Raw genomic sequence first — 26,825 nt, forward strand, 5'->3', positions numbered from 1 at the left:
AGGGTAAGTCACAGCTACCGAAATCGAATCGAACTCGCTTCCTGCCTTCAACTTATCTCCGACGTAAAATGTCTTCTTCACAATTGTGAGTCAGCCGCATATGCCAGAACAAACCTTTAAAAAAGAATACGCGGTCGGAAATGAAAACTATGTTCTGTCACCTTCAACTCGGCGAAGGACGAGGCGGGAGAGGAATGCGAGGGTGGAGGGGAGGAAAAGGGGGGAACGATCCGGAGGAAAGGGGAGCGCGGAGGGGTCTAGGTGAGGCGACATTGCACTGGGGCAAAATCATCGAGGCGGCCTGGGATCCCAGATCCAATGCATGAATGGGTGAGAGATAAGAGTCAATGGAATAAACCTAATCAAAGCTGCTTTGACAAATTTTTACCGCGTGGAAAAAATTAATCGACGACCTTTTCCCTTAGTTGATAATATTTCTTACGATAATCAGGGTTGAATTAATTTGAATTAAGAATAAAAATATTAATAACTATCAAAGGAAGCATTGGGCATAGATTATGCTGGAAAATGAATTTCTAAAATGCTGAAACTTAGTGAACGTTGCTTAGAAATTATACAGAGTCAATCGAATCTCCGAGTGAAATACTTTGATTAGTAGGCGTTCAAAGGAAATACGGTCATAGTAACACAAATCATATTGCCAACTCACACGAAAGCATCCATGTCTTGGAAAAGTTAACCACAATTACCTCTACCCTTTATCGATCCCAGGAAAAGTTATAATCCGCAGTCATAAATTCATCAGCTCAGTAGAAACATTTCAAAGTATAAAAATGTATCCTACATTAGATTGATTTTTAATATGAGAGAAAATAAGAGCCAGCCAGATACAGCCGGTACATAGCACGATATTAACCGGCTCATTTGAATGTATATTCCTCAATTATACACGAGGGTGGTCTGAAAAGTTTCCGACCTAACATTTTTTCTGAAATTTTCTGGGTCGAAAACATTTCAGACCATCCATGTAGAAAGGATGATAATTTATTCCTTCTCTCATTAATCATTCCATGAACGAAATATTTCGAATTGCACGAATTAAAACTTGCACGTGTATAATCACGCACGTTTTTCACACCATGGCGAATGTGAATAACAAGAGGAGGATTGATGAAATAAAAATTAATCGCTCCAATATTACTGTACTTTGAGCGAAGAACAATGACGGAAATTTGAGCCCCGTGCAGTTTCATTTTGCGCAGGACTAAAGAAAGTAAACACGGGCAAAAAGACGTAAGGAGCAATGCGAGGTGTGAGAGGGACGATTCTGAGGAGTGTAGCGGGAGTTGGGCAGAGGCGGGGCGAGGGAAGGAAACCGAAGATTTACGGAGAATCCACCGAGCGCAAAGGCGGCAAATGTATTTTTCATATTCTTCTGCACGGGAGAGAACGTAAGGAAACCCAGGAGAATTAAAATCCTAATAGTCTGCAGTCCATTCTTCTTGGAGCGGACACCACCCTCCCTCCCGCCCGCCCCCCTGACTCGACGAAGCATGGCCGGGGAGGATGAAAGGAAGTCCGATATCAAGACTTATGAATTCGCTTTGCCTACGTGGCGGGGGAGCCGTGTATGAATGAAGAGGATGGACGAGGAAGGGTGCCACGCGGGCCACTCACAAAAGGCCACTTGCTAATCGCCCGCGCGCTCAATTGGGCACAGCCATCGGGAAAGTGGGATGGATTTTGGAGTGGACGGAGCACAATGGATGAAATCCAAGTAATAAGGCGCCAAGGAGGCGACACTCCAAAGATCTGAACTATTCGCGCCTGCCATTTGCTGACGACGAGGAAGACTTTGTCGGCGCTCTGGTAGCAGAGAATGGGGAAGGGATAAGGCGTCCCCGGAATTGCACTCCAACGTCACCTCCGAGGAGATTTTTTTTTAACGCCTCATGGCTTAGGCGGGGACAAGGTAGGAGGAAAAAGAGCATTAGAACCGTCCGTCAGAAATAAAGAATACAAAGCGAAGCATTAAATAGCACCGGTTTTTACACACGAATGATTTTCAAAGATAAGACCACCGCTCCGTGGAACTGCGCTGAAAATGAAACATTCAAGCTGAATGTTCGTTCTTGGAGTAAGCAACAGTAAGATACGGAAGACAATCAGGCCGATAAAAAATCATCAATTTAAAATTAATCAGATTTACTGTAAAGCTTAAACTTCATTTGAACTTTGCCTAACTCCGAAAAGTTCATCGAGCTGTCGGTTGTTCACTGACTGGCCATGAGTCTTTCTGGAATGAAAAATAGCCAGGAAATGTTTCTTAATCTGTGGAAATTTGCAAAAACATCGTAGCGCTCGCTTTTTCTGAAGGTACAAATATAACCCCTTGGGAACTTATTTCTATAGTAACCTTTCCTAATAACATATAATACATCGAGAACTTTCGGATTAAGGAGATTTTAAGGTGTCGGAGCGGCAGGTGGAACAGGAATTAAAAAATATAGCTTTCATAAAAAACTTTTTCTCAATAAATATAAAATAATCTGAAATGTTTTATTCTTTGGCAATCGGTATAATGTTCGCTTATGAAAAATTTCTAGCCTTAAAAAATCTAACCAATATTTTACTATGTTTTGGGATTTTTCTTAACATTGCAACTATTACTCGTTAAAGTATTTATGAACATTAAAATATAGGCATTTTTCTGCAAATATATGTTAGAAAAATGCCCACATGTCAGGAGGCAAAGGAAGAAAACTATCTAAGGTTACGAAACCCGGATCCCTGTCTCCACATATACCGTAAGTATTAGCTCGTTCAGACATCAGACGGACTAACGGCGAGGCTCTTAAATAAGCATACCCTGTTCTAACGGTGCAGGCATTTATTTGAAACTATCCACGTGCTTAAAATAAAACTCAAAACAGTTCGCCGCATTTTCGACTACACTGATGCGGGTTTTGTCCCACTGCACCACCGGAATTCAATTCAAACTCAGAGTTGTTGAAAAGTTCACCAATTTGAGTTTTTAAGTATTGTTCCTAATGAAGGCCGACTTGTTTCCCTACGAGCAATTAAACTTTTATTCTCCCACACTACATACTAGATGACGATGCAAGAAGTTGTGCGGCAAATCTGTCGACAACACACATTTCTTTTTCTCAAATTCAAAGGCATATAACTGAATAACCGAGGGTACGGTCCAGAAATTAAAATCAAGTTTCCATTTATTATTATTTCAGGTAAAACAAGCTTTTCACGCAACTTCAATTGGCTTACGACAATTTCCGACGAAAACTTGAGACAAAAGTTTACGAGAATTTCCGAAAATTGAGGTAGGAAGCGGAATGAGAGATAGGATAAAAATAGAAAGGACGACTAGATAAAAATCAAAAAAATGATATAACATTATCATTGCCTAATGAGTTTGCCCACTTTTAAAAAGAGCACACCCAGGGAAAAAGAATAACAACATATGTGAACATGGAACAGAATAATTACGAAGTATTGCTGCATGACGAAAATGACGAAATATTCATCCATAAAACAACCATGATGAACTTAGTACCGTTCTTGAAACATGTTTGGGATATACATATCGATTTCATCGTGGTTCGATAACTGTTATAATGTATATGACGGTACAATATAACGGCAAAACTGTGCAGACTCGAAAAAAAAATAAAGTGTAAAATTAGGTGATAGGAATGAGTGGAATGGATCTACATAGAACTTCGACCACACGAGGGATATTATTTCATCATGGGTGGCCTTCAACCCACAGAATACTGAATACCCTGGCGTGGGGGACATGAAAGAAATATACGCATGCGATATGCGTAGCTTAGCATAAAACATAAATCGAATTTTTGGGTATTACATAAAAATCATCACCACCTATACATTTTGCAAAACACGAATTTCCTCTCCTGCATTTTAAAATCAATCCTCATGTTTGCGTGCCCTGATGACTTCATTTCAGCGGGCCGGCCAGGGACGAAATCGCAACAATAAACTCCCACTCCCAAAGGACAGAATTCTCTACTTTTATTTTTCGGAATGATTTCTTCGTCATTCTCCCTACCATAAATAGACCCGACCCCCCTAACCGCCCCTCGTCCGCTCGGCCACTCCCGCGGACACCGGGCGCCCTCAAGATGGGGGGAGACCCCCGCGAAGCGCACTCTAAATGGAGATTCAATTTGGCGGCAAAACAAAATCGACGCCACCCAACCAACCACTCACCCGCTCGGACTAAAAAAAACCAGAAAACGGGAAAAAAGCGAGGCGTCGCTCAAAACTCGGCTGTCAACACGTCAGCCGGGAAATGAATGGAAAGTCAAAACATTCGCGGGCAAATTCACTCGCCCTTGTCGCCTTGCCAAATGCAGCAGCTATATGCACCCGCGTGCGCTCTCGGCCCAAATGGAATCCGGGACCGGGGGAGGAGAAGGGAGAGGACGAGAGGGGACGGGGGTGAGGCTCGATGGAGCGTCGTGCGTGGGTGTGAGAGAAGCTTTTTACCACCCCCGGCCTAAGTGCGGCATCGGGGTGGCTGATGGGTGAGGCAGTGTGCGGGAGGGGGGGAAGAGCATGGGGAAGAGGGCAGCGGTCCCCTCGCGATACATCGACGCCGAAGAACATCGACGGTTTGGAGACATCGATTCTGCACCGGCGAGATAGGCACCGCATCGACAGCCTTGGATTTTCGAAGAGGGGGCAAGGTGGGGACGATTGGAGGGGCGGAGAGGAGCCGTGGCGAGAGGGGGGCGTTGGGTGAGGGGGGCGGCATTTTTTCTGCTTTTTGTTGCTCGAAAATATTCAGCTGCAAATGGAAAAACCACCGTGCGCAGTTTGAATTGCGTAACGTCCACAATGGCGACCATTTGTTCCGCGGCAGAGTAAATATCATCAATAGGGAATGAAAGGTCAGGGCAACAAAAAAGCTACACCACAGCTTACCATCAAAGCAACGACAAACTGAAACAGCACGTAACGTTGCCACATGCATCGGCAGAAGTCGTGTTCGTTCATCCGAGTGGATATTGCGGCAGTGGTGGAGTTAGCCCAAGGAAAACTACTTAGGCGAGGGGTTTTTTTTGTTGAAAGAATGGCCTATGCTTAGCAAGTTATGCATTTGTCTGGCGTTGAACACAAACGCTATTGTACAACCATTACGATGTGAGCGGAAAGATGTTTGACATTGCCACCAAACAAGTTCACCTCTTCATTCAATGCATAGGACTTCGTAATATGTTCACTGCACTTCCGTATATTGGTTTAAAATGGCCCCTCTAAAAGTTTCCCAACGTGCGCACGTAAGCTGTTTACCTCGAACTGCCTCAATCATTCTATTCGTCACATCCAAGTCAGTAAGAACTTAAATTCTGTTTCTCTTGGAAATAAGAAAACTTTCACAGATAGATTCACATAACGTAACTTACTCCCGTTCACTGTGAGACGAGATTCTACTCTCTTTACCATTTAAAGATTTTAACAGTCACTACACAAAGTGGAATTCACAACTTTAAAATGTGGCTCAATTTACCGCCGAGCTGAATAAGTAGGTCTTAATTAAACCGTCAAAGAAACTTAATTCTTGTGCTTCGTAGGGACGATACTCTCTGCTTCGAACACCATCATTTTGGGTTCAAGTAATCAAAAGTTATTCGGGTAGTAGTAGTAGCTTTAGGGAGGCAACGGACATCTAATGCCATTTGCGCCATTAGGGATGGATGGGAAAGTAGGAAGGGTGGAGGGAAACCCGGCGTTGGGATTAGCCAACTATTATCGAAAGGTGCCAATGGGGCCCGCAGTTTAACGTCCCATCCCTCTGGGTGGGAGGCCAGGACGTTAGCCACCGCGCTATCCCGATCCCCGCGTTATTCAGGGTAGGAGAATAAGTTTACAATGGAAGCTACATGGATCATCTCACCTACTACTCTACACTACCAACCTATAATGCAATATCACCCACAATTGAGAATTTAACGTTTCTTACGAACGTACTAAGTAGAAAGATCATTCAAAGAAGAGTGCACCGACGGAAATAACGTTGCTTTGCACAAGCCACATTCTAGGGTAAAAATCAATAGCGAAGCGGGATAGGGTGGGATCGGGATAGGTTCGCTGATGCTATCAAGCTGATATAATTCAATATATTTTGACACCCAGCTTAACTTAAAGAGTGAAAGTTACATTTTGAAAACCCTTGAGGGATCCATCTCATAACTTATACTCATAGCATCTCATAAAATTCAGGGTGAGCGGGTGATAAGCACGTTTTGCCTCCTTAGCTTCAGATTTGGTCGAGTGCTGTGAATCAATATGTAAAACTGTTAGTGCACATGACTAGCGCAGTACGAAAGTAGGCGATGCACAACTTAAAACCTTTTCTGGAAATTTTTCCAATCACTGCGGTACTCATAGTAATCAGTACTGTATATCTGTATGAAAGTACGTCAAAGTGTTCAAGTAATTTATCAGGTACGGCATAATGCAGATTTCTTCCAAGGTTACAGTGCAAATTTCCCTGTAGGCATACTAACAAAGTTCTTCATGAGGATCTAAATGGGGCAATTATGTTAGTCGGAAGATTTAATTTACCAAATTAATGCAAAGGATTCCGCAGCAACTTGAATTAACATCTTCCATTCTGGATGCAGACGCAGCCCTTTCTCGCGCAGAAGATTTTAATTTAATTCAAGTTTTCATCTTTAAGCAATATATGGGTACAGGTCTGACGCAGACAACCCTATATTTTAATCCTCCAATTTTGAAATCACGCGAATTTAATTTTCTCGGGCTCAAATAGGAGAACATTCCTGGTCATAAAATTAATCAACTATTCATTCTTAGCACAAGTCATTTCAATTCTGCCGGTGCCGACGCACAGGCGACGCCATCGGGTGCATTTGCGTCGAACCGATAGTACAGAAATAAATTTACTGTGAAAATATGCATACATATTTTACGTACTTATTCGTGGGGAGTCTCATTTTCGCGTTCACTGCATCTTTAAAAAAAATAGCGAACAGCAATCGAACTCGAGGTTGAGAGTGCTGCATCTCCCGCAATTCGCACCTCGAAAGTTCAATACTCAAGTGTATGGCGCGCCACTGGACAATCTATTCAACGCTCGGATCGAGTCGCTGCCGGGCGTTCCCAAAAATCCACATCGCAGCCAAGAGAAAAAGGTCCACGAGTGGGGGGGGGGAATCAGGGCGGAGTGGGACGTGAGCGTGGGAGGTCTCGCGCCATCCGACTCAGAGGACATTCGGAATTTTTCGGAGAAGAGCCACAGTTTGCTCAACCCGGGAAGCTGACCCCTCGTCGGGGTGCGACCGGAAGTATCGTCCTCACTATCGGCACAGGAAACTCGGGTTTGCGGGCGACTCGGGGAGTGGGAGTTGTGGAGATCGGAGGCTAATGGCTTGAGAAATGCCACGACCAGAGAGGCACAAGATGAGAGGAATCCGAGGCAGGGGATGAGAGAGGATGGGAGGGGACTTAACCCTTTGGCTCCAATCGCGGGGCCTGCATCGGGCGACTGGGGAGCCATTAGTCCGTGCCCTCTGCGGACTAATCCTAATTTGATTGACTTCATAAATAACATCCTTTGAAGAAATAAATGAAAATTTAGAGAGAAAAATAATAAAATTTTTATTTGAGTTTAGATGCTAGACACTAATTGAAGGTAACATAACCGTGCCCATGAGGGGTCCTACGACTTACATATGTCGACTGTATACAGAAAGATGAGGCCTTTAGCGAGCAGGTGACGACCATCTCCGCGGGTGCATAACCGAATAATAAAAAATTTCCATTCAAAACGAAGAAGATGCGGGCCCGTGACACCCTTCTGAAGTACTGTGCGCATCGCCACAGTACTTCAGAAGGGTGCCACCCGGGGTGGCACGCAGATCCCATGGGGGCATCACCGGGGGTCACCGGCTTTTAACCGACCCGGAGTCCGGCGTACCCGACGCAAGCACGCGAACAATGGGCGAATTGACAAAACCGAGTGGATCCGAAGAAGGCGGCGACAGACACGGAGGAAAACGCTGACTGGGGGGAGGGGGAAGAGGGCGGACCCCTTCCCGCCCACCTGGACGCCACCGGCTGCGCTTCGTCCGCCGAGCACAGGGCGCGCAATTAATGAGGGGCGGCTGGTCGGCGGAGGGGTGTCCGATGAGGGAAGATTAAACAGGAAATCTGTTTCATTCGAGGACCTCAGGAACTTGGGCCGTGGTGCTCGGGGGCAAAAGAAAGAAAAGGGAAGAAAAGAAAGCAAAAAGAAATTACTTCGTCCCCGAGGGTTTGAGCCGACTTACATCCAATGAAATCACTATTGTCCATCCCACGTTCCACGAGTTGTACGCTCGCGGTCTCCCGGGTACATTCCTTCGCCCAATACTCGACTCCCTTTCTCATGTAAATCTCCCGAGAGTGTTTTCTCTAAAATGCGGCGCTGCCACATCACGGACGGAAGGATCGAGGATTCCTCGTCTTTCCGTGCGACGTTTCGTTCCCCCCACACCCACCCTCTCATCCCCCTTAACCCGCCTCCTAACCCATCCCCCCTCCGCCGCCCACTGCCCATGGACCTTAAAATGCTTGGGAACGGCTGTAAATCACTCCGTAAATACGTAAAGACTGAAGACGTGCTTTCACCCTTGGTAAAAAATTATCGCATCCCGGGGTCCATTATCGGAAAGTGCACGCAAACTGTGGGCTACGCACAGATTGTCTGAACAATTATAATCACATGCGCTCCCTGAATGGCCCACACCGCTCGTCCGTCTCGTGGCTGAGGTAGCTAAAATGTTCGGTACATTTGGAGTGAGACACATCTGGGTTCCGTGTTCCAGAACAGTTTCTCTCCGTCCTGATAACATTTGAAATTCTCGCTAACATACGGCAGCAGTGAAGTATCATTATTTTAATGATCGTACCATACTTTTACGAGTAGATATGCTACAATGGCATAATTTAAAAAAAAACTATGAGTTCGTAATAGGTAAACCGGTTCCAGTTTTGCAGGCTAGCATTATGCCATTAATGGCCATAATTTTAACTGACAACAAATAGATACGTATCTTGCGGAAGAGTCCGTATTTATTCAGAGTAATATCAAAAAATTATATTCAATCATTTTTTCGATAAGCTGAAATAGCATTACTTTCCAACTAAATTACATGCTTAACGAAGCAAGTGAAAAGTGTAAAAACTAACTTAGACTATCTTCCTCGATTCCGATCTCCTCGAAGATACTGAGATAGATCTGCGTGTGTGATATCTGGATAGCATCTAGACGGATGGAAATAATGTTCACTTCCCAAGCTCCTTAGTGTTATTGAAAATTCTAACACCCCATCTTTTAAAATCTCGTTCCCATTTCTTTAACCCCAGATTTCACAAAGCGTTACATGGCTACGGCTGCCCACTCGTCGACGGCGGATATCATAGAATTCGTAAATACACCTCAAAAAACGAGTGGATTTGGATTTGGGATTTGCCTTGTCTAGGAACGACTCAATGTAAACCAACTCCTCCCGGAGCGGTTCTAGGCGTGACATTGGCAAAAATCTTTCGCCGAAGAAACATGCATATATGGGTGTACATTGAGGCAGCCAAGTAACCAGAAAAGAAAAAATTCAGCCCTACCATACCTCATTTGAAGGTAAATATGTGCTATGCACACTCCAAGTACGTTATTTCTAATTTATTATATGCTAAGGCATCGCAATGAGAACCTAGAAATCACAATGTTAAGTCACTCATTTCCAGATATGAAAAACTGTGGCAAGTGATCTTTCACTGTGGGCGTATAACAAAAAGAACTTAACCTTAAAAGAAGTATTATTTTAAATTCATTGTAGCTTTAGGTGAAATTCCCAAACAATCTAAAAAGTCTCCACAACAGCAAACCTTAAAACATTATACATAATATACATACACACATATATGCATAACAGACATACATATATGTATACATACATATATGTATACATACATATATGTATACATACATATATATAACGGTAATACATATTCCACGCATCATCTTGCAGCCTCAGTTCGGTGCAGCCTATTCCTTCAGACTTGAGATTACTTATCGAGTTTTTAGCGTGGGTGGTCGGAGGGAAAGGCGAAGCCTCTATCCAATGCCTGTCAGAGACTCTGGTCGATTCATTTTCAATGCGACCACCATCATGAGTGGGAGAGCGAATAAGAGAGGATAGGGGGGGGGGATTCAACCATGCTGCTAAAACACTCAAAACCCTGGGAATACGCCCGATCGATTCCGAAAGGAAGAACTTAAAATGGCGTACAGCGGAGGGATAAGGCTTGGAGAAGGCAGAGAAATGGCAGGATGCGATGCCGATCACGTTCCGACCTTCCAGCTTTACGTGCGGTCATCCTCTACGGTCCCCCGGACACCTTCCCCCGGAGCCCTGGACCCCTCCCCCTAGATTGGCGTCGAATGTGACCGCGGAGCGAGTGATATGCCCGGCAAGGAGAGGAGACGAGCTGAGCGGGGCCGGGGGCGAGATCCGCGCTCGACCAGAGCGACGTGCCCAGATTGGATTTTGTCCACCTCTCTTCTTCCTTCAGTCATCCCCGCAAAACCATTCCGCGGCCCCTCCCCCCCCCACACCCGACCCTCTCCTCCAGCCTTTCCCTCGTTCACCTGCTGTAAAACGACGACCCAACCTCGCCACCCCGCCCTCCGTTTTAATTAAACTCGAGTAAGATAAATAGTCAGCGGGGAGGGTACTCGTTTCCACTCACCTCACCCTCAACTCTCTTCCCTTCACCCCCTCCGTACTCGCCCAAGTTTAGGCAGGACGGGGCACAAAACTTAGACGGTTTCCGGCAAATATGCAAACTAATGATTCGCTTCCTCTTCCTTCTCTATACGCCATTCCCAATTCTATAAGCACCCTCCAACCCTTCCATTCCTTCAACCCCACGATGGGAATAATTTGATCCCCCTTAACCTTCTTCCAATTCCTCCGCAAAACCCTTTTCACCACCCCGAAATAGGATGGGCTATAGCTTAGGCTATGTATATATTCCCCCTTCCCTCGATCCCACCGGAATTACTTTTGCCAACTATACATTGCTTCCACAATAAAAGAAGCCATTACGCCAAACAAACGCATCTGCCGACGAATTGGCCGCTAGTGAGACGCTCGGAAGGCGGGACGATCCGCCGCTGCGCCTGGCTTTATAAGGTTGTGAGCCCGCCTTCCGTGGCACACAATCCACCCCGATTCTGTAATTAACGCTTGGAGACGATATGACTTCGGTTGCCTAAGCAGATGAAACCATTAGCATTACCACCGAACAATAAAATACACAAACTTAGCAGTCGCTTCCTGGAAAACCTTATATCGATTGGAATTTTCTCTGCAAAATAAGTCTAAACAAATGGTTAAAGAAGAGTGGAGAGGAACTTCAAGGCGGGCAAACACATTTTATGGATTCCCATTCCTAACTTATTCAAGCTTTTCCCTTGGAACATGCTCCCATTGTCACGATTTTTCTGCTGAGTGTTTAGAATTTGATCGAGTATTTTTTGTGGATCATCGCTTCATCCTTCGTATGCCACTGATATTGCCGAAATCGCTGAGATTTTAATCTCGATTTTGCCAGAGCCTGCACGTGAGATAGTCCACGGTAAACAAGAACTTATCTCACGCCTGAAAGAAATAACGTCCTCATTAGGAATTTCCCGATTCTCACATAATATTCCCGATTTAAATAGTCCCTATTTGTCCTCTCCTCCTTTTGGGGGGGGGGAGTTTGATTTCCGACTTTTTTTTCCTATTTTCCCGACTGACCGCCAACCCGGCAACGTTTCACACAGCTTACGTAATATCTGATATTCACAAAACGCCGATGAAAACGTGCTGCGTTAGGCAAAGCTCTTCTGTGGGATATTGATTCACAAAGTTTTTTTTTCACGAAAAATATTCTTCCACGGGACATCCGAGGTCGCAAAAAATTGAGTGCACTCTGAAATGAACCCTCCGACGTCGGTTACGGATATCTTCCCGAGATGCACTTGGGCTGTATCGCAAATGATGCAGCAAACATCAATGTCCTTAAAATCACATATTTCCATTCCAATTAAACCCCTTTCGTCCCTTTAAAAATACCTGACCGTGGAGGCTAGAGATATCGTACATTCGGCTTACTATTGCTATCCCATAGTGTGATCTATTTGCTCTACGCGTGGATATTAACTCAAACCGACAATTTTCAAATGAGCTATATATCAACACGGCACCTCTGGTATCAAAAACTTTGCATCACTTCTCCCAAATATTCCTGAGAACACGTGCATTCACGGAGAATGTAGCCTGTACTGACGAATGGCACAATTCCACCACAAAATACACTCAATTTACATCACCGCACGAGAAGTCTAATGTCCGAAGGTAGGAACTTGGATCGGTTTGAGGGTACACCGCCCACCGGGACATTCCCACTACCACATTCTTCTCGTGTCCTGCTGGTCCACTAAATGTCTGAAATTCCAAAGCTACCTACCCTCCAATATGGAGACCACGCCACCGGACCACGACAATATCGTATGCAAAAATTAAACTTTACTATAATTTCAAAATCAAAATTTCTCTGATACACTACAGCACAATTTTTAACGTAGAAACGTCATAAAAATAGCTTAGAGGAGGGAACAATATTTTTATTATTTTTCCGAAAATGTAGCTTCGACATTTTTTACGCTGTAAGACTTTTGAATTGGGAGCATTAAGTTTTTCATCACATCCCGTACGAAGCCCCTACGGCGCATAGCAGAGGATGTCAGGAGAACATCCTTTAATTATGCAATGGTAGGGAATTGGGAAAGGCTCGTGAAAGGAAATATGGATGACAATGAAGACTTTTTAACAAAATTTCTGGGGTCCTCAAACCTTGAATATGTCGTTTTGGAGGATTCGCGAGGAAGGAAAAACCACCTAAATCTCTCAGTAAAGAGGTTCTTTTCCTTAATTTTATGACGACGATGACATAAGCTGATGCTAATGCGTGGTAACTTAATATTTTCCTCTTTTTTTTGTCTAGGTCAGACCCGAGTACCCTGTACTGTTTTCCTATGATTGCGAACGGAGGGAATTTCACCATCGTCTGTCAAAAAAACCCTGGAACGATTATTTACCTCTCGTGACAATCAATTACACATTTCACGGACACTATGGGAACACCATTATCTCCAAATAATTCGCAAAACATCGTGCCGTCATCGAGACTACTTGATTTCGGAATAAAAGAAATAAAAGTATTCAAATGTCCGGAGGGCGAAATTCGAACGTGAAAGAATGTACTCGTGTATGACGTAATAACAATGGAAGATGAATTTAGACTCACTCCTCGTGTTGCCTCACGCTGTTTATTTCTCTAGGAGCCAGACCTTGACATTTCAGCAGTCGCAACTACGGCTAGGTGTTCGATAATATAAACAAGTACGTGCAATGACTTGATGGGAGCGGCAAGAGCGATGTCAGGTAAGTAAGCATTCGCGCGGAGATCACATCCACCAAGGTGGCACTGTATCTATCTATCGGCACAAAATGACACAGGTGACGACAACACGAATATTAAAAAAATATCGAGGCAATGATGATATATACTATCGACAAGGCTCGCCATATCTTCATATTTCTTTGATCTCTATCAAGTCTATCAGTGTTCGGTACATGCAATACATCCAGGAACATCCTCTAACATTATTTTCATTCTCACAGGCACGAGGAACACGGACCAATATAAACCTTCCAAAATTTAATATTCCAAGGTTATATATGCGCAAAATTTTTTTTATCTATAATGAAACTTTTGATTTTGACAAAATGTTAGCATTCATTGACTTGCAAAAACTGTGCGAATTTTTCTTTTCGTTTCTTGACATTTGCTATTTTAATTAATGCACCAGGGAGACGAATTTGCCGTCCTGAAACGAATGAATATTTTATTGAATGTTGAAATCGATCCAACATATTATGATGCGCTCTTCTCATTGAGGACTATTTTACAGAACTATTCAGACAGTTTCAAAAGATGGCAGATGGAAACGTGGTTGGTCCAAAATTTCCTGGAATAAAATTTCGATCGAAGCCGAAGGGAACGGCAAGCAAGAATAACTTAATCAAAATATCAGACAACAGTTGACGTCGTCGACAAGCCCATTTCATTCTTTTCACCTCGGCAGAAAAGAACAACCATTGAGGAGCGTAGGCATTTGCAATTTAAGTATGAGAATTGCAATCCAAGCTTTTTAAATGCCACAAGCAGTGAAGTTTAGAAGTATGAACTTATCAGAAAATGCAAATTCACGCGAGTCACAGGAGACTCAGAGAATTCCTAATTTACCTAAACCACATTCCGTTAACCCATATGTATGCAAACGTGAGCTACCGCGGAAATACGCCTTTGGGCGAAATTACAGCTGTTATCGAGGGAGAGTCTTGATTAATGTTTCCCCAATCTTAAGCTTTTCGCATTTGGCTACCGGACTTGACGGCTCTCTTCTGGTTTTCATCCTTTTAAAATTGGACTCAGATTCTCAAAGAATGCTCAAAATTAATGTATCATCGAGCTTTAACAAATTAGTTATCATCAACATATTTTGAATAATTGTTTCGTGTACATCATTTCTTTCGCTCATACTGATCACGACTGATCCTCAAAGGTTTCCGATATAATCTGATTTATCTACCCTTTACTCCCTTGCAGTGAAGCTTAACATTTTATTTGCTATGAATGAAGTCCCGCGGATTAATTCACGAGTGACGTCCTAAATTAAATAAAAACAGTAAACGTCGGGACACCATTCCCATCAAACGGTGCGTTAACAGGACGCGAAAGGGCGAACAAGTTAATGTTCTCTTTAGTGCCTTCTTGAGGAAATTTCGGACGTGGACAAGGAAACAGCCCTTTGGAGGAGTGGACGAGGGCGCACTAATCTCCCGTCAAGCACGGGTGAGGTGAGGGATTAAAGGTCCCGGTGCTCGTTGCAGAAGCAATGCTAATGAGGAGCAGCATCACAAGAAATGAGTCGCATTCTTCGCGTACCTCGCTGCACTTCGTAACGTGACTGGGCGACTTGGAGGATGAGATGGGTGTGGGGGGGGGGGTGGGTGGCAAGGCGGACGTCGGAGAGATGCCTCGGCGAGGATAGAGAGGGCGAGAATTGGATAAGACGGGCGGGAGACGGTGGGGGAGAGGGAACGAGGGGGATGGAAGATGGGCGTGTTACCTCCAGAGGATGGAATGGAACTGTGTGGGGGAGGGGGGGGAGAAGGATCAACGGGTCAGGTCGGCTTTGAATTTTGGAAGTTCATCCACTGGGCCGACAGAGAGAGAGAGCTCATGGGATCTCATAGCGGGCGGCGTTTTTCAAGTTCCAAAGTCATCCCGATTCCCGTCAAAACGTTGTCCAAAACGGTTGGAAAAAAAGTCACCCGGACAGCAAGCGACTAAATTACACGTGATTTGTTCTAACACGGCAGATAAATCAGATGTGGCTACTGTGATCTGTTAGCTCGGGGAAGCTGGGCCCAGTGTAGTAACCTTTCGAACGGCAGGCGATTAAGGCCCGTGCTAACGTTTCTCTCCCGGGGCCAGGAGAGAAGTAAACATCTCGGAAAACTTCAAAGCCTTCATAAACATGGTTACCCTTTCCTTACTCACAGTTTCATTTCGTTTTTTTTGTATTCTCCTAATTTTGTTGTATTTATACTTCATTTGAAACGCTTATAAGTATAAAAGGTGGTGAAAATCACAAAAGACTTTTCTTTTAAAGTATTGAGATGTAATTATGAATTTGACAAGGATACATAACATTATGCTACATGTTGTTTCTGGGAAAGGGAAATTAAGTTAAATAAGCATTACAAAATCGATTAGGATTCGAAAATCTAAGTCAGTTGGGCTGGACAGGACTTAAGCGGATAATTTTGCGCATCTAATGCATAAAATACTGGTAAAAAACCAACATGACTGATGTACTGTACCGATTAAATGTCCCTCAGACGTGGACGTCACTACTCACGCTAACATTCCGAGGAAAAATTACGACGAGCAACAAAGAGGCTCAGTTTAGTATCATAATATCAGTTTTGCATTATATTCCCTCGCGCTGAATATGAAACACAATGTGTGTGCGTGGAACTATCTTTGCAGAGGATAGGGAGAGAGACTGGATTTGAAGGGACCCTAAGCCGCCTGAGGCTGTAACCACACTCAGGGTCGAGTGAGAGACGAGAGTACGCACGCAGTGAAAAGAGCAACGAGAAATCTCTCGGCGTCATTATGAGGTTTTTTCGCGGACATGGCACCGTTGGCTGCAAGGGGTGGGGCGCTTGGAGTCGATTCGGAATGCCTCGAATGGAGAATCGGAACGAAATGACGTATCCGTGGGCACCCGCAAAAGTTTGCTATCGCGAGCGATAAAGAACATAAGGCCTGGTGGTGAATCTGATGCGGCTAAATGCAACTCTGAAATGCACCCGATAAGAGTGAACCCAAGAACCCCTTGCGACGATCGGCGATCGCACACTCGCGTGGACGACAACCCGACGCGACTTCCGCGAAACGCCCGTATGCCGACGGCTCTAATATTCTTTTCCTTGAAGTGCAGTCGACCGTGAGCATTGATTTCGCAATGGTAAATATTTTATACTTTTGTTTTGCTTGAAAACATGAAACCTTTGGCGTTTAACAATGCCCACAGGAAGATCGAGGAGGGTTCGGACGAAATGACATAATAACGAGATTTATCAGCAGGCTAGGTGAGTCTGGGGGATTTCACACTCACCGGCTAATCCCAAAGTCGCGGGTTAGAGTCACGTCTCGGGAATAGAAGCCGTGTGTACCACGGTATAACAAGTCAGGGCGATCTGCAGGATTACATACGACCGTAGACGCCGAGGAACTCCATCAACACTGCTGCGTAAATCATGAGTAGCTTTGCTTCTTAACCCATTTTGAAATCTGGGAAGTGTTCATAGATTACCATCATTGTTCTCTTTTCTAAATCGCCTTTCGTGCCAAGAGATACCCTGGGCCATGATACTCAAGTTGCAAGCCAACGTATCGTTACTACCCAGGACATATATTTAAAGTTGAAATAAACACTTGACGGAGGAAGAGTAAATGTGAGACGAAACTTCAACTGAGCGGGGCAGGGAAGTAGCCCAAGGGGCGCCCCCTCCGGGGAGAGCAATCATCCCACCGGAGTCACGTGGACCCCAGAGGGGATGTTTGCGGGGGACGGCGGAATCCAAAGCTGGCGAAAAATGGCGGACATCATTATTGTGCAGAATCTCTTCGGAGAGACGAGATACTACCTCGGGGATAATGCAAGTGGAAGCGGCGGAGGCGGAAAGCCAAATTTAACGGCAAAAAGCTTGGTGACACGAGCTTTCCAGAGATGATGGCAAAAAAACTAGCGGTGGAAAACAGGCTAGGAGATATGTAGACCGAGGACTGCGAGTGAAAGGAACAGGGAAAGAAGAGTAGGTAGTGAAAACATTTCATCGCATTTCATAGATGGCGTGACTTAATGCAAACATTAGATACTCATATGGCGCAATTTTTCAGCGGATATCATTATAACGGACGTAGGATAGAATTCCAACATACTCTTCACTTTTATGCACACATTTAACCAGAAGTAATAGCCAAAACATTACCATAAACTTTGGCTCGAAAATATTTTAACAAATCCTTGGAGGAAAACATTGGAAATAAAATGAAATGGCAGGAATTTAATGGATTTTTCATGAAATTAGAATGAAACTTCTGGACTAAAAAGATGTTTGTGGGGCCATGATCGAAAACCTTAGTAACCTTCCGTACAGGAATAAGCCTTGAGACAAAGAAGCTTAAGTTGAGGATTAGAAGAATTGATGAGTCGTACGATAATCAAACACTAATAAATTTATTGTTACTACAAACCAATAAAATTTGCTTCCTTTTAACGATGAATAGATCCAATTTCCATCGAGTGAAAGAGAATGGAAAGGATAGAAGCCAATTTATTCCTAACCCTTAGCAAGAAGTATCAATAAAATCAGGTTCCTACTTCGAAGAGCTTCTTTTTTTCACCTAGCAAGAGTTTTAATGGTGGATACATTTAAAGCACTTTATTTATCTTGTGTTATTTATTAATTTTGGCTCTTTGAAATCTGTCGAGAGCAATGCAGTTGCAATGTGCATTTGTTAAAACGGCGACGATAATCAAATACAATCCAACTGAATTGGTCATATGTGCCGAGAAGAAAAGAGTGAACCCATCGTAGATGGAAAATAAATTATCATCTATTAAATTTCGTCAAATCCTATTTGAAAATATCTAGTATGACGTAGCATGTTAAGACAAGAACAATTTAGAATAAATCAAGCATTGTGATGGAGTCACACTCTTTGGTTTATAAGTCCATTAGCTCCGTGATGATGCTCATTGGTTTGTTATGCTGCCAATAAGAGTTTTATTGCATTAAAAAAACAATTTACGGCCAAGCGACTTGATAAAAGAAATTATGCATGGCAAAGTTTCCAGCAAAGACGTAATGAAGGGTTGCCGGTAAAAACTTGCGACGCTCAATTTTGTTGGTTACCCTTGTTTTCAAACACGGATTTGAAGATCCGCGATAAACCCACTTATTCAACTAAGGTAACCCGATAGCAGGTAAATCAATCTTGGGAAAGAGCTCAACCAAGTAATCGAATCTTTTAAAACTGAGCGAATAAATGCTGTCAGACTTTTTTTAGTGTGATCGATCAATCGATAGCCTCATTTATGAAGCAACCCTTTTTGAGACTTAAACATTCATCTCATTTCCTCAATGGCCTTAGGACCATTTAGGAAATGAGGCTACCTCCTAGCAGTAACAATGCGTGGGCTAGAGACCCGTGCAAGCCGCGAAAACCAGTCGACTAGAATGTGCATGTATTTTATTTCCCAGATTTCCCGCAAGGTGACTTTTTACCAACAGAGCGTGTTATGCAAAGGTCTTATTCACAGAATAAGCCTAGTCACGGTGTTATCTCTCCTACGCTTCCTTCGCGTTTTTCTATGAGAGAGCCTTTCTCCACGTTTCGCCAGAATTACCACCGTCAGGTGCGGATGTCACTCGATGGCTCCTCTTTTGAGAAGTTTCTTGATAGCATCTCTGACTAACACCGATCAGTTGACGGATGTGAAGAGAAAGAGTTCTAATTCTGTAGCGCAATAAATGGATAGCACACGGTGCTCGCCCATGGGAAGCTGAGCACGCTGGCGGCACACGGATGACGGGATATGAATGCGTGAGTAGGAGATGGGTAGTGGCGGAATGACTCATGCAGCTTTGTCGCGGAAAGGATAAAAAGAGAGACGAGAAGGGAGGACACGATGCCGACATTAAGGCTCGCCGGGCGAGGTGCGGGGAGAGAGGGATGGGAAATAAACAACAGAAGGTAATTAGCGCCCGAATAATGGACGTCGCGACGTGTACCAAACAACCCACCACGGCCAAAGAGCCTGCCGTCGCGGCGCGCGCCTATTGAATACGGACGGAAAATGTGTCTGATGAGGAAAAAATCGCAACCCCTCGTGGTGGGGACTCTCAATTGGAAGCCGTGCCGCCCCGTGTCGCTGTCGAGGCTCCGGCGCCCCTGAAGGGGTCCGGTACCTGCGGTGCCACACCCGCCGCCAATGTGCTGTGACGCGTGCAGGATGAATAAAATCGGATGAAGCGGACCGCATCGAAGGAACGCGGGGCGATTCTCTTTTATGTTATCCTCTCCGAAATGGGACACGTTGATATCTGATATCGCGGCCCGGAAACACTCGGACTACGAGAGTTCCGCGCACGGCAGATAAAATTTCATCATGGAAGTAGAAACATTACTGTACTCCCTCCGCGTACCTTGCCTCGCTCCAAAATGAAAGGAAGAAGAGAAGAGACCTTCCATTATGGGTAAATGCTTTCTTTTTCTTAGAATTTTGTTCGCAAAGCCTGCTTTTAGAGGCCAATGAAATAAACTGGAAACGAAGCGAGTTCAAGCACTCCAACTTATGCGCGAAAGTTATTATCTTATCAAATTTCCGTTTGCCATTCTCGTAAAAAGATACAAGACTGCTGTAAGAAAAAGGTCACTTTAAAAACTCTACCACCATGTTGTGAGAATAGGCTGTACTTAAGGAAGAGAGAAATTATTTAACGAGCGATGTATATTTTCCATTAATATTTTTATAAAAAAATCACTCGAGTCGACATTATTATTACAAATAAAGAGGTGCCGAAAGAGACATTGCCAGGTCAAGACTGTCAATCGGATGATGATTCCAAGTTGATCGGAATTAATTAAGAGGGCGAATTTAAACTACGACTTAATAAAACATTTAACTTAGGATCAAAACACATTTACTACCAATTAGCTGATGGCATAAATACTGCCCTAATTCACTAGCCGCCTCAGCCTCCTGGTGAAATTATTTCGAAACTAATTAATTTTACAACTTGCAAATCTTTGATATTGATTGATGAATATAGTTTGATTACAGATTATTATACAACGGTAATCGTGCTAGGCAGTAGTAGTTTTTATGGGAGGCGACCGGCAGCTAAGGTCATTCGCGGCATTAGGGATGGATGGGAAAATAGGAAGGGTGGAGATAATTCCGGCGTCGGCATTAACCTACTCTTGTCGAAAGGCGCCAAGGGGTCCGCAGTTTAACATCCCACCCGATGGACGCCGTACTCACTCTAAGTGCTCTCCCCAAAGCACCTCAAGTAGGGATCGGGATACCACTGAAAAATATTTGTTGCCTCCAGGAATTGAACACTGCAGTGACTAACTTACAGGCTTCCCCTCTCGGTGGCCAGCTTGTACGTTAGCCACCGCATCATCCCGATCCCCAATCGTGCTAGGCCTCAGAGTAATATGCCACTAGTTACAGCAGTGATATTTACATGAATTAATACTAAGTCACTGAGTTTCTCCTCTTCTATGAGACAGAAATTAGATAAGTATCGACAGCTTCCTCCTAAATTTCCCTTAAGTCACAAACACTGTTCACTAGTATTCACATTTCGGTGGTTATCGTGTGTACCTTGAGCTGAAAAAATGTAGTATCTCGAAATTTTTAAACACTGATATGACAATGAAATTCCCAAGATGGTTTCATACGTCAAGACTGGAATGGACTGAATGAGTGTCACAGTTGACCAAGTCCAGCGCACATGAGGCATCCAATCCCCCCCTGCGCGGACCATTCCGAGACGCGGGCCAGTCAGGTCCTTTCCTTCCACTGGGCGTCCAGCGGGAGAGGGGTGGGGAAGGGGATGGGTTGTATTCCGTTTCCGCTGGCAATCAGCAATGGGCACGCTCTTCGATATTAATTGGTGATGCCCCGGCTGCTTCCTTGAAATCTTTGGCAGCGGACCCGGTAAATCAAGGCGATCGGGGTGGTGGGTGGGAAGTGGGCAAGGGTCGTCAGGCAGGTGCAAGCGGGGATTAGGGGGTGGGGTACTAGGGGAGGGGGCTCAGATGGTGCGGCTACGGGCGGCGCGTGAGGCGGACTCACGGGCACGGATTTGGTGGGCGGGAGGACCCGGCTTAAACCCGGAGCAGTGGGGGAGACGAGACGCCGGCACACACCAGATGGTTCCGTCGACATAAATAGCTATTGACAACTCTTTTTAGCAAGATAGGTAGCGCTTGAACGGCGCACACAGATGGTTTTATATTATGACCTTACGAAGTGTGGTCATCCCCCATTTTACTCAGATCCTAAAGATCGCATCAAATGAAAATGATGAACTGGCTAGCTAACGGTGCAGGTAATAGCTCTAATCCCCCGCTAGGCACTCGATGGGCAGTAAATCTTTGAGTACTCCACGTATGGTGCTACATTTATGAATTATGTCAAGTATTTAATGCTCGTAATAACGGCACGAGAGTGAAAAAAGTAAGTCCGGTAAGGGAGAAAACAATTACAAATTTTCGACATAGATTAATCGGATATTTTCCTTGGGATAAGACTGTTAATTATTCCCCAATAATTCAAGCGTGACTTTGAAAGGCGTAGTACGAGTAGATTTAGTAAAGAACAGTGTGATTGTAAAAAAAACATTGTACGGAGTGTCATTACTGTATCCCAAACGGATTTATCAAAAGGGATACACTAAATTCGTGTTTTTATTATTACTATATGAAGGCTGTTTGAGGTGCGCCTTTTTACTTTCCAGATGCAGATGTCACTCTCCGCTCGAAAATACAGGATTGATGTAGATCCCTGTAGATCATTTTGAGGAGAAAGGATGGAAGACCACGGTGTCCAAATCAGAAGTCCTCCCAGACCAGAGCGCTGCATCGCGATGCCTATTATCACCTCTCATAGCAGCATAAAAGAAGGAAGGCCGATTTCCTATGTTTGTATGCATTTTTTCCACCAAGAAACATTTTATTTGTGGAAGGAGAGGCAGAAAAAGTTTCCTGAATCTGCAACAGGAAGGCCTCCATCAAAATCAAAATTCAATCAATGAAAAATCTCAAGGAAGTCACGTCACTGAATTTCACTTCCACTGCATCATGTGTACTCATATTTTAAGACGGACAACGATATTTTCATCACTGAGCAATTTGTTTGTCATTGCAATCTAAAGATAAATCGTATCCTTCACCAAAACGTTTTTATTCCCTCAAATGGATATTAATCAATAAGATGTTTTCATCCATAGTGAGTAACATAATACTTATTGTACATATGTATTATTTTAAATACATATATTCCATTATGTTTAAAATGATTGATAGTCATTAGGTATTAACTAATTTATGCATGCATAAGTCATTTCTTCCAAATTTTATTTTTATATTTATCCTCATTATTCTTGTTGAAATGAAATTAAATAATTAACTTTGTAATTCCACACAATTTATCTTTAAGTGTTTTTTAAAAATAAAGTGTGCGGAATTACAAATTTAATTATTTCATTTCATTTCAATATGTTACGCAAATTCCATAAAGTTACGCCTGAGACAACAAATTTCATTATTCTTATTTATACATTTCTCATCACTTTTTTATTTTACATATTTCTTTCCTTTCAGCGTCATATTTTTTTAAATTTTCTCATAATATTTATCACTCTATCACTCTTTCACTTTTATTAAGTATCCACCGATTAGCTATGCCTCAGTCGGTTTTCGCAGGTTTTTCATGCACCACTTCCTACGTGGGTGTTTTCCTGCAGTGGGATTCTTCCGTTACGGCTATGTCCTCAATTTTTTATATCTTTTCACACTTTATCAAGTTATTGTCAAAGTAGCACTGTAGTTTTCTTTCCTCATCTTACTTCGCGTTTTCCTTTAACTAGATATCAAAATTTCTACACACTTTATTGTAATGATTGTTCACGTATTAATGGATGTAAATGACGAGGGATTAAGCGGAAGGAAGGGCTATTTAGTCTCTATCTCAAACCGAAAAAGACGTTTTATCATTGCTAATAAAACTTTGGAAATGCTGGCTGTCTTTCACTAGACCAGCCAATAGCAAGCAGTGCTAAGTATAGAGGGAACAACCGTGCGGCGAGTGATTAGGGAACACGAGTTCACCATGAAGAGAATACGCGTCCACTGTTGCCATTGGCCAAAATGGAGGGACAATTCACGGTCTCATCCGTCTGACGAAGAAAGCAATTGAGCTACTGGTGACCCACCTCTGCAAGACATGGCTTGCATCCCAGGAAATCGCACATCGGCTCCCATCACACCAAACCAATGCGACAATGACAATGGAATCAAACCGGATCTCCATCCAAGACAAAATACACGATGCTCATGAGTCTCCATATTCTCGTTCATATTCTTTAAGGGCACACTGAGAAGGGTGGATTAGAGGGAGAGGCCATGATACCACCAGCAAAGAAGACAACGACGAGAGAAAGTCATCCTAAATACCTAGACTTGATCACATGGATTCCATAATATATTTACTTCCATGTTTTCAAGTAGTCCAAAGAAAAACTTGCCTAAATTTCATTTCACGAGAGCCTGGAGAAGAAAGGAGGCACAGGAAATGGGACGAGGACGCCATAACTGGAAGAATCACTGGTTCATCTTTAGCATTTTCAACAAAGGCTCATCTATTATTCGTCAACCCTAGAATGTCACTCATTTTTCGAGTGGCTGGAATTTGGTGGGTTTCTTCATTAAAATAATATAATATTTACACAGAAAGAGAAACTATTGTCAGCCTTCACGGAAAACATCCACTAAAGAAAGTATAGCCACGTAAAAAAGTCATTCCTTAATAGGAAAGTTAAAAAATTCAAGTCACATTTATTATACAGAACGTCTTTCACTATTAAAATGTCAGTTCGTTAAACTTGAATGCGTAAAGAGATTTCTTCATATTCTAGAGCGTTAACTTGGGTAAGTCATTTTATTTATGAACCCGCAAAACGCTGAAAGTGAATATAGCAAGAAACAACACGAAACAGCTTATATGAATAAATTCAATGGGCGTACTTAAGCCGAAACCACTTGTGTTGCTTCAAGAAATCGTGGCAAATGTTAAATTTAAATAAAAATAAACGGTAATATTTATTTCAAAACAGGAAAATAGGAGCGTGCAAGTTTTATCTCCCCCAAGTGCCGGTGCATTTTAAATGGAGGATTTAAATACCTGAATGAAATTGAAAGCAGTGGTATGCCAGCATGGACAATGAAATATGTAACGATTCGATCATATGAACTTTGCCAGATTCAAATGTTACTCTACACCACTTCTAATGAATTATGGCAATTGCTACTTACAGACACGTTGCGCAAAGCTGCACTGTACGGAAGTGTTTAATTATATAAAAAGTTGAGGAGTCGGAACGATGAAAAATTTCATCATGAAAAAAGTGTAGGAAGCATATAATCCTTACCGTTCTGGCGGTGGTTCTCTGCAGCTGGTTGGGGAGCACGGAGGTGATGGTGGTGCAACGGCCGCTCTTGTAGGAAATCCAATAGAGCGGGTCTTTGGCAGCATCCTGGCAGTCACTCCTCAAACTGCACCTGTGGTACAAAAGAAATTCCAGGAATTAGATTCCCCTCCCTTTTAAGGCAAATCGTGGGGGGAAAGAAATAACGAAACGTCAAAATGACGCCGAGGACAGCTGACACCACGGGGAAAAAGTCGCAAAAATACGGGCGAATGTCTTGCAAAAGAAAAAGCCCAGGCCGAAAAGGAGCATGCGTATCCCCGGGTGACATAAGAAGAACGCACCGCGGGAGACATGCGCTGAATTTTTTAAGATGAAACATGGATCCAGGAAACATAGATGGACATGGAGCTAATCCCCAGGAAAAAATATAACAGAGACAATATTCTACATGAGAATGCTTTTAATGTTTTTCACGAGTCGAGATGAAAATATTGCCGCAAAATGACAGCAGTGAAAAGCTCAACACTTGCTGAAAGCCCTCGCTAAAAATTTCAATTACGCCTCCCGTCCCTCCCTCGCATCCCCAAACGGAGCCGCTAATCGGGCCCTCGTGGGCACTCCGGCTTCCATGAAATGCTGTCAGCTGCCACACTGGATGCTCCCACAGATTCATCAACTCCTATGAACGTAAGTCGATAGATGTTTTCATGAGAGACCGTGACGCAACTCCGTTTATATTACGCCGGCGAGGCTCGCAGTGAAATGCGTGGAGGGAACTCAGGAGCACGCGGGATTTGAATAACACGGATATTGGATTGGTGAAACCAAATGACATACGCTAGCTAGCTTAATGGAAGTAAAAACTGAAGTAGAATATAGATACATACATACATATATATACATACTATAGTATACTAGTACATACTAGTGAGTATAGTGTCAGTCACAGGCATGTCGATGATGTATAAAATAAAGAAAAAAAACACTCAGTGTATCGTTTAATATTTCGGTGGTCAGACCACCAGACCAGCGGAGAGGAAGGGGTAACGGGGGAGACAGGAGGAGGGAGTAAATGGAAGGAGGGAAAGACGGTAGAGGATACGAATGCAATTTTGTCAGAGGCAAGGGAACTTCCTAAAGGGGTGAGTATCTTTCAAAAATATTTTCGTAAACCGAGTGTCCGTTTTTACACTCACTTCTTCTCCCCAATTGTTCCAACACCAAAGACATTTCTCTTCCTCATTTTCTTTGGATAAATATAGTAGATTCCTTACTCTCACGGAGCGTTTTCTGTTAATCATTCTTTCAATTATGTTCTCACTCTACCTGTTGTTCACGGTGATTATTTTTATCATATTTAGTTCTCTGGTATGATTACTTTCGGAGAGTGGAATATTAAGCAATCTACTTAGCATAAAATGAAATGCGGGCAACTTCTGGGAAATATGATGGCGGGAGTTGAACAAAGTGGTCTAAACGGTCTTGCGGTGATTGCTTGGCGGTAAAAGTAACTCGTAGTGAAATTTAAACGAAAGATTGAAAACTCATAATCTTTAATTGTAGCCGAAAACTAGGATTCAAGGAACTTGAGGTTTCCTTGAATTCTCTTATCACAAGCCAAATTTTAGCTGTTTCACTGTGCGTTCTAAATTTTCATAAAAATATTCCGCCTCCCCTCCGTACCAGTTAACATTGCGAACATGTCATCGACGCACCTGAACCAGGAATTAATATATTTCGAATTTTCCCCAACATTCTTTGAATTTGCTTTTTTTCAAGTGCGTCCAAAAATACCGGTCCGCCGGAAGCGGTGATATGGGGTGAGCCTGCTGCCAGCCCTTCGATCTGCTGGTAGGATTCTCCGTTAAATTTAATAATAGTTCAGTTCCGCTCACT

At 43.4% G+C, this 26,825-nt stretch overlaps 1 protein-coding gene across 1 annotated transcript in view; it reads right to left on the minus strand.

The window, feature by feature from the left end:
• Positions 1-26,825, minus strand: part of PlexA (plexin A) — a 527,983-nt gene that overhangs the window by 35,253 nt on the left and 465,905 nt on the right. Inside the window, exon 6 of the mRNA XM_071582795.1 lies at positions 24,930-25,059. Within this exon, the coding sequence (XP_071438896.1) occupies positions 24,930-25,059 (130 nt within the window). The remainder of the gene's footprint in view (positions 1-24,929; positions 25,060-26,825) is intronic.

Source organism: Hetaerina americana, unplaced genomic scaffold (genome assembly GCF_022747635.1).
Source record: "Hetaerina americana unplaced genomic scaffold, ioHetAmer1.1.p SCAF_12, whole genome shotgun sequence".
NCBI classification, from domain to species: domain Eukaryota; kingdom Metazoa; phylum Arthropoda; class Insecta; order Odonata; family Calopterygidae; genus Hetaerina; species Hetaerina americana.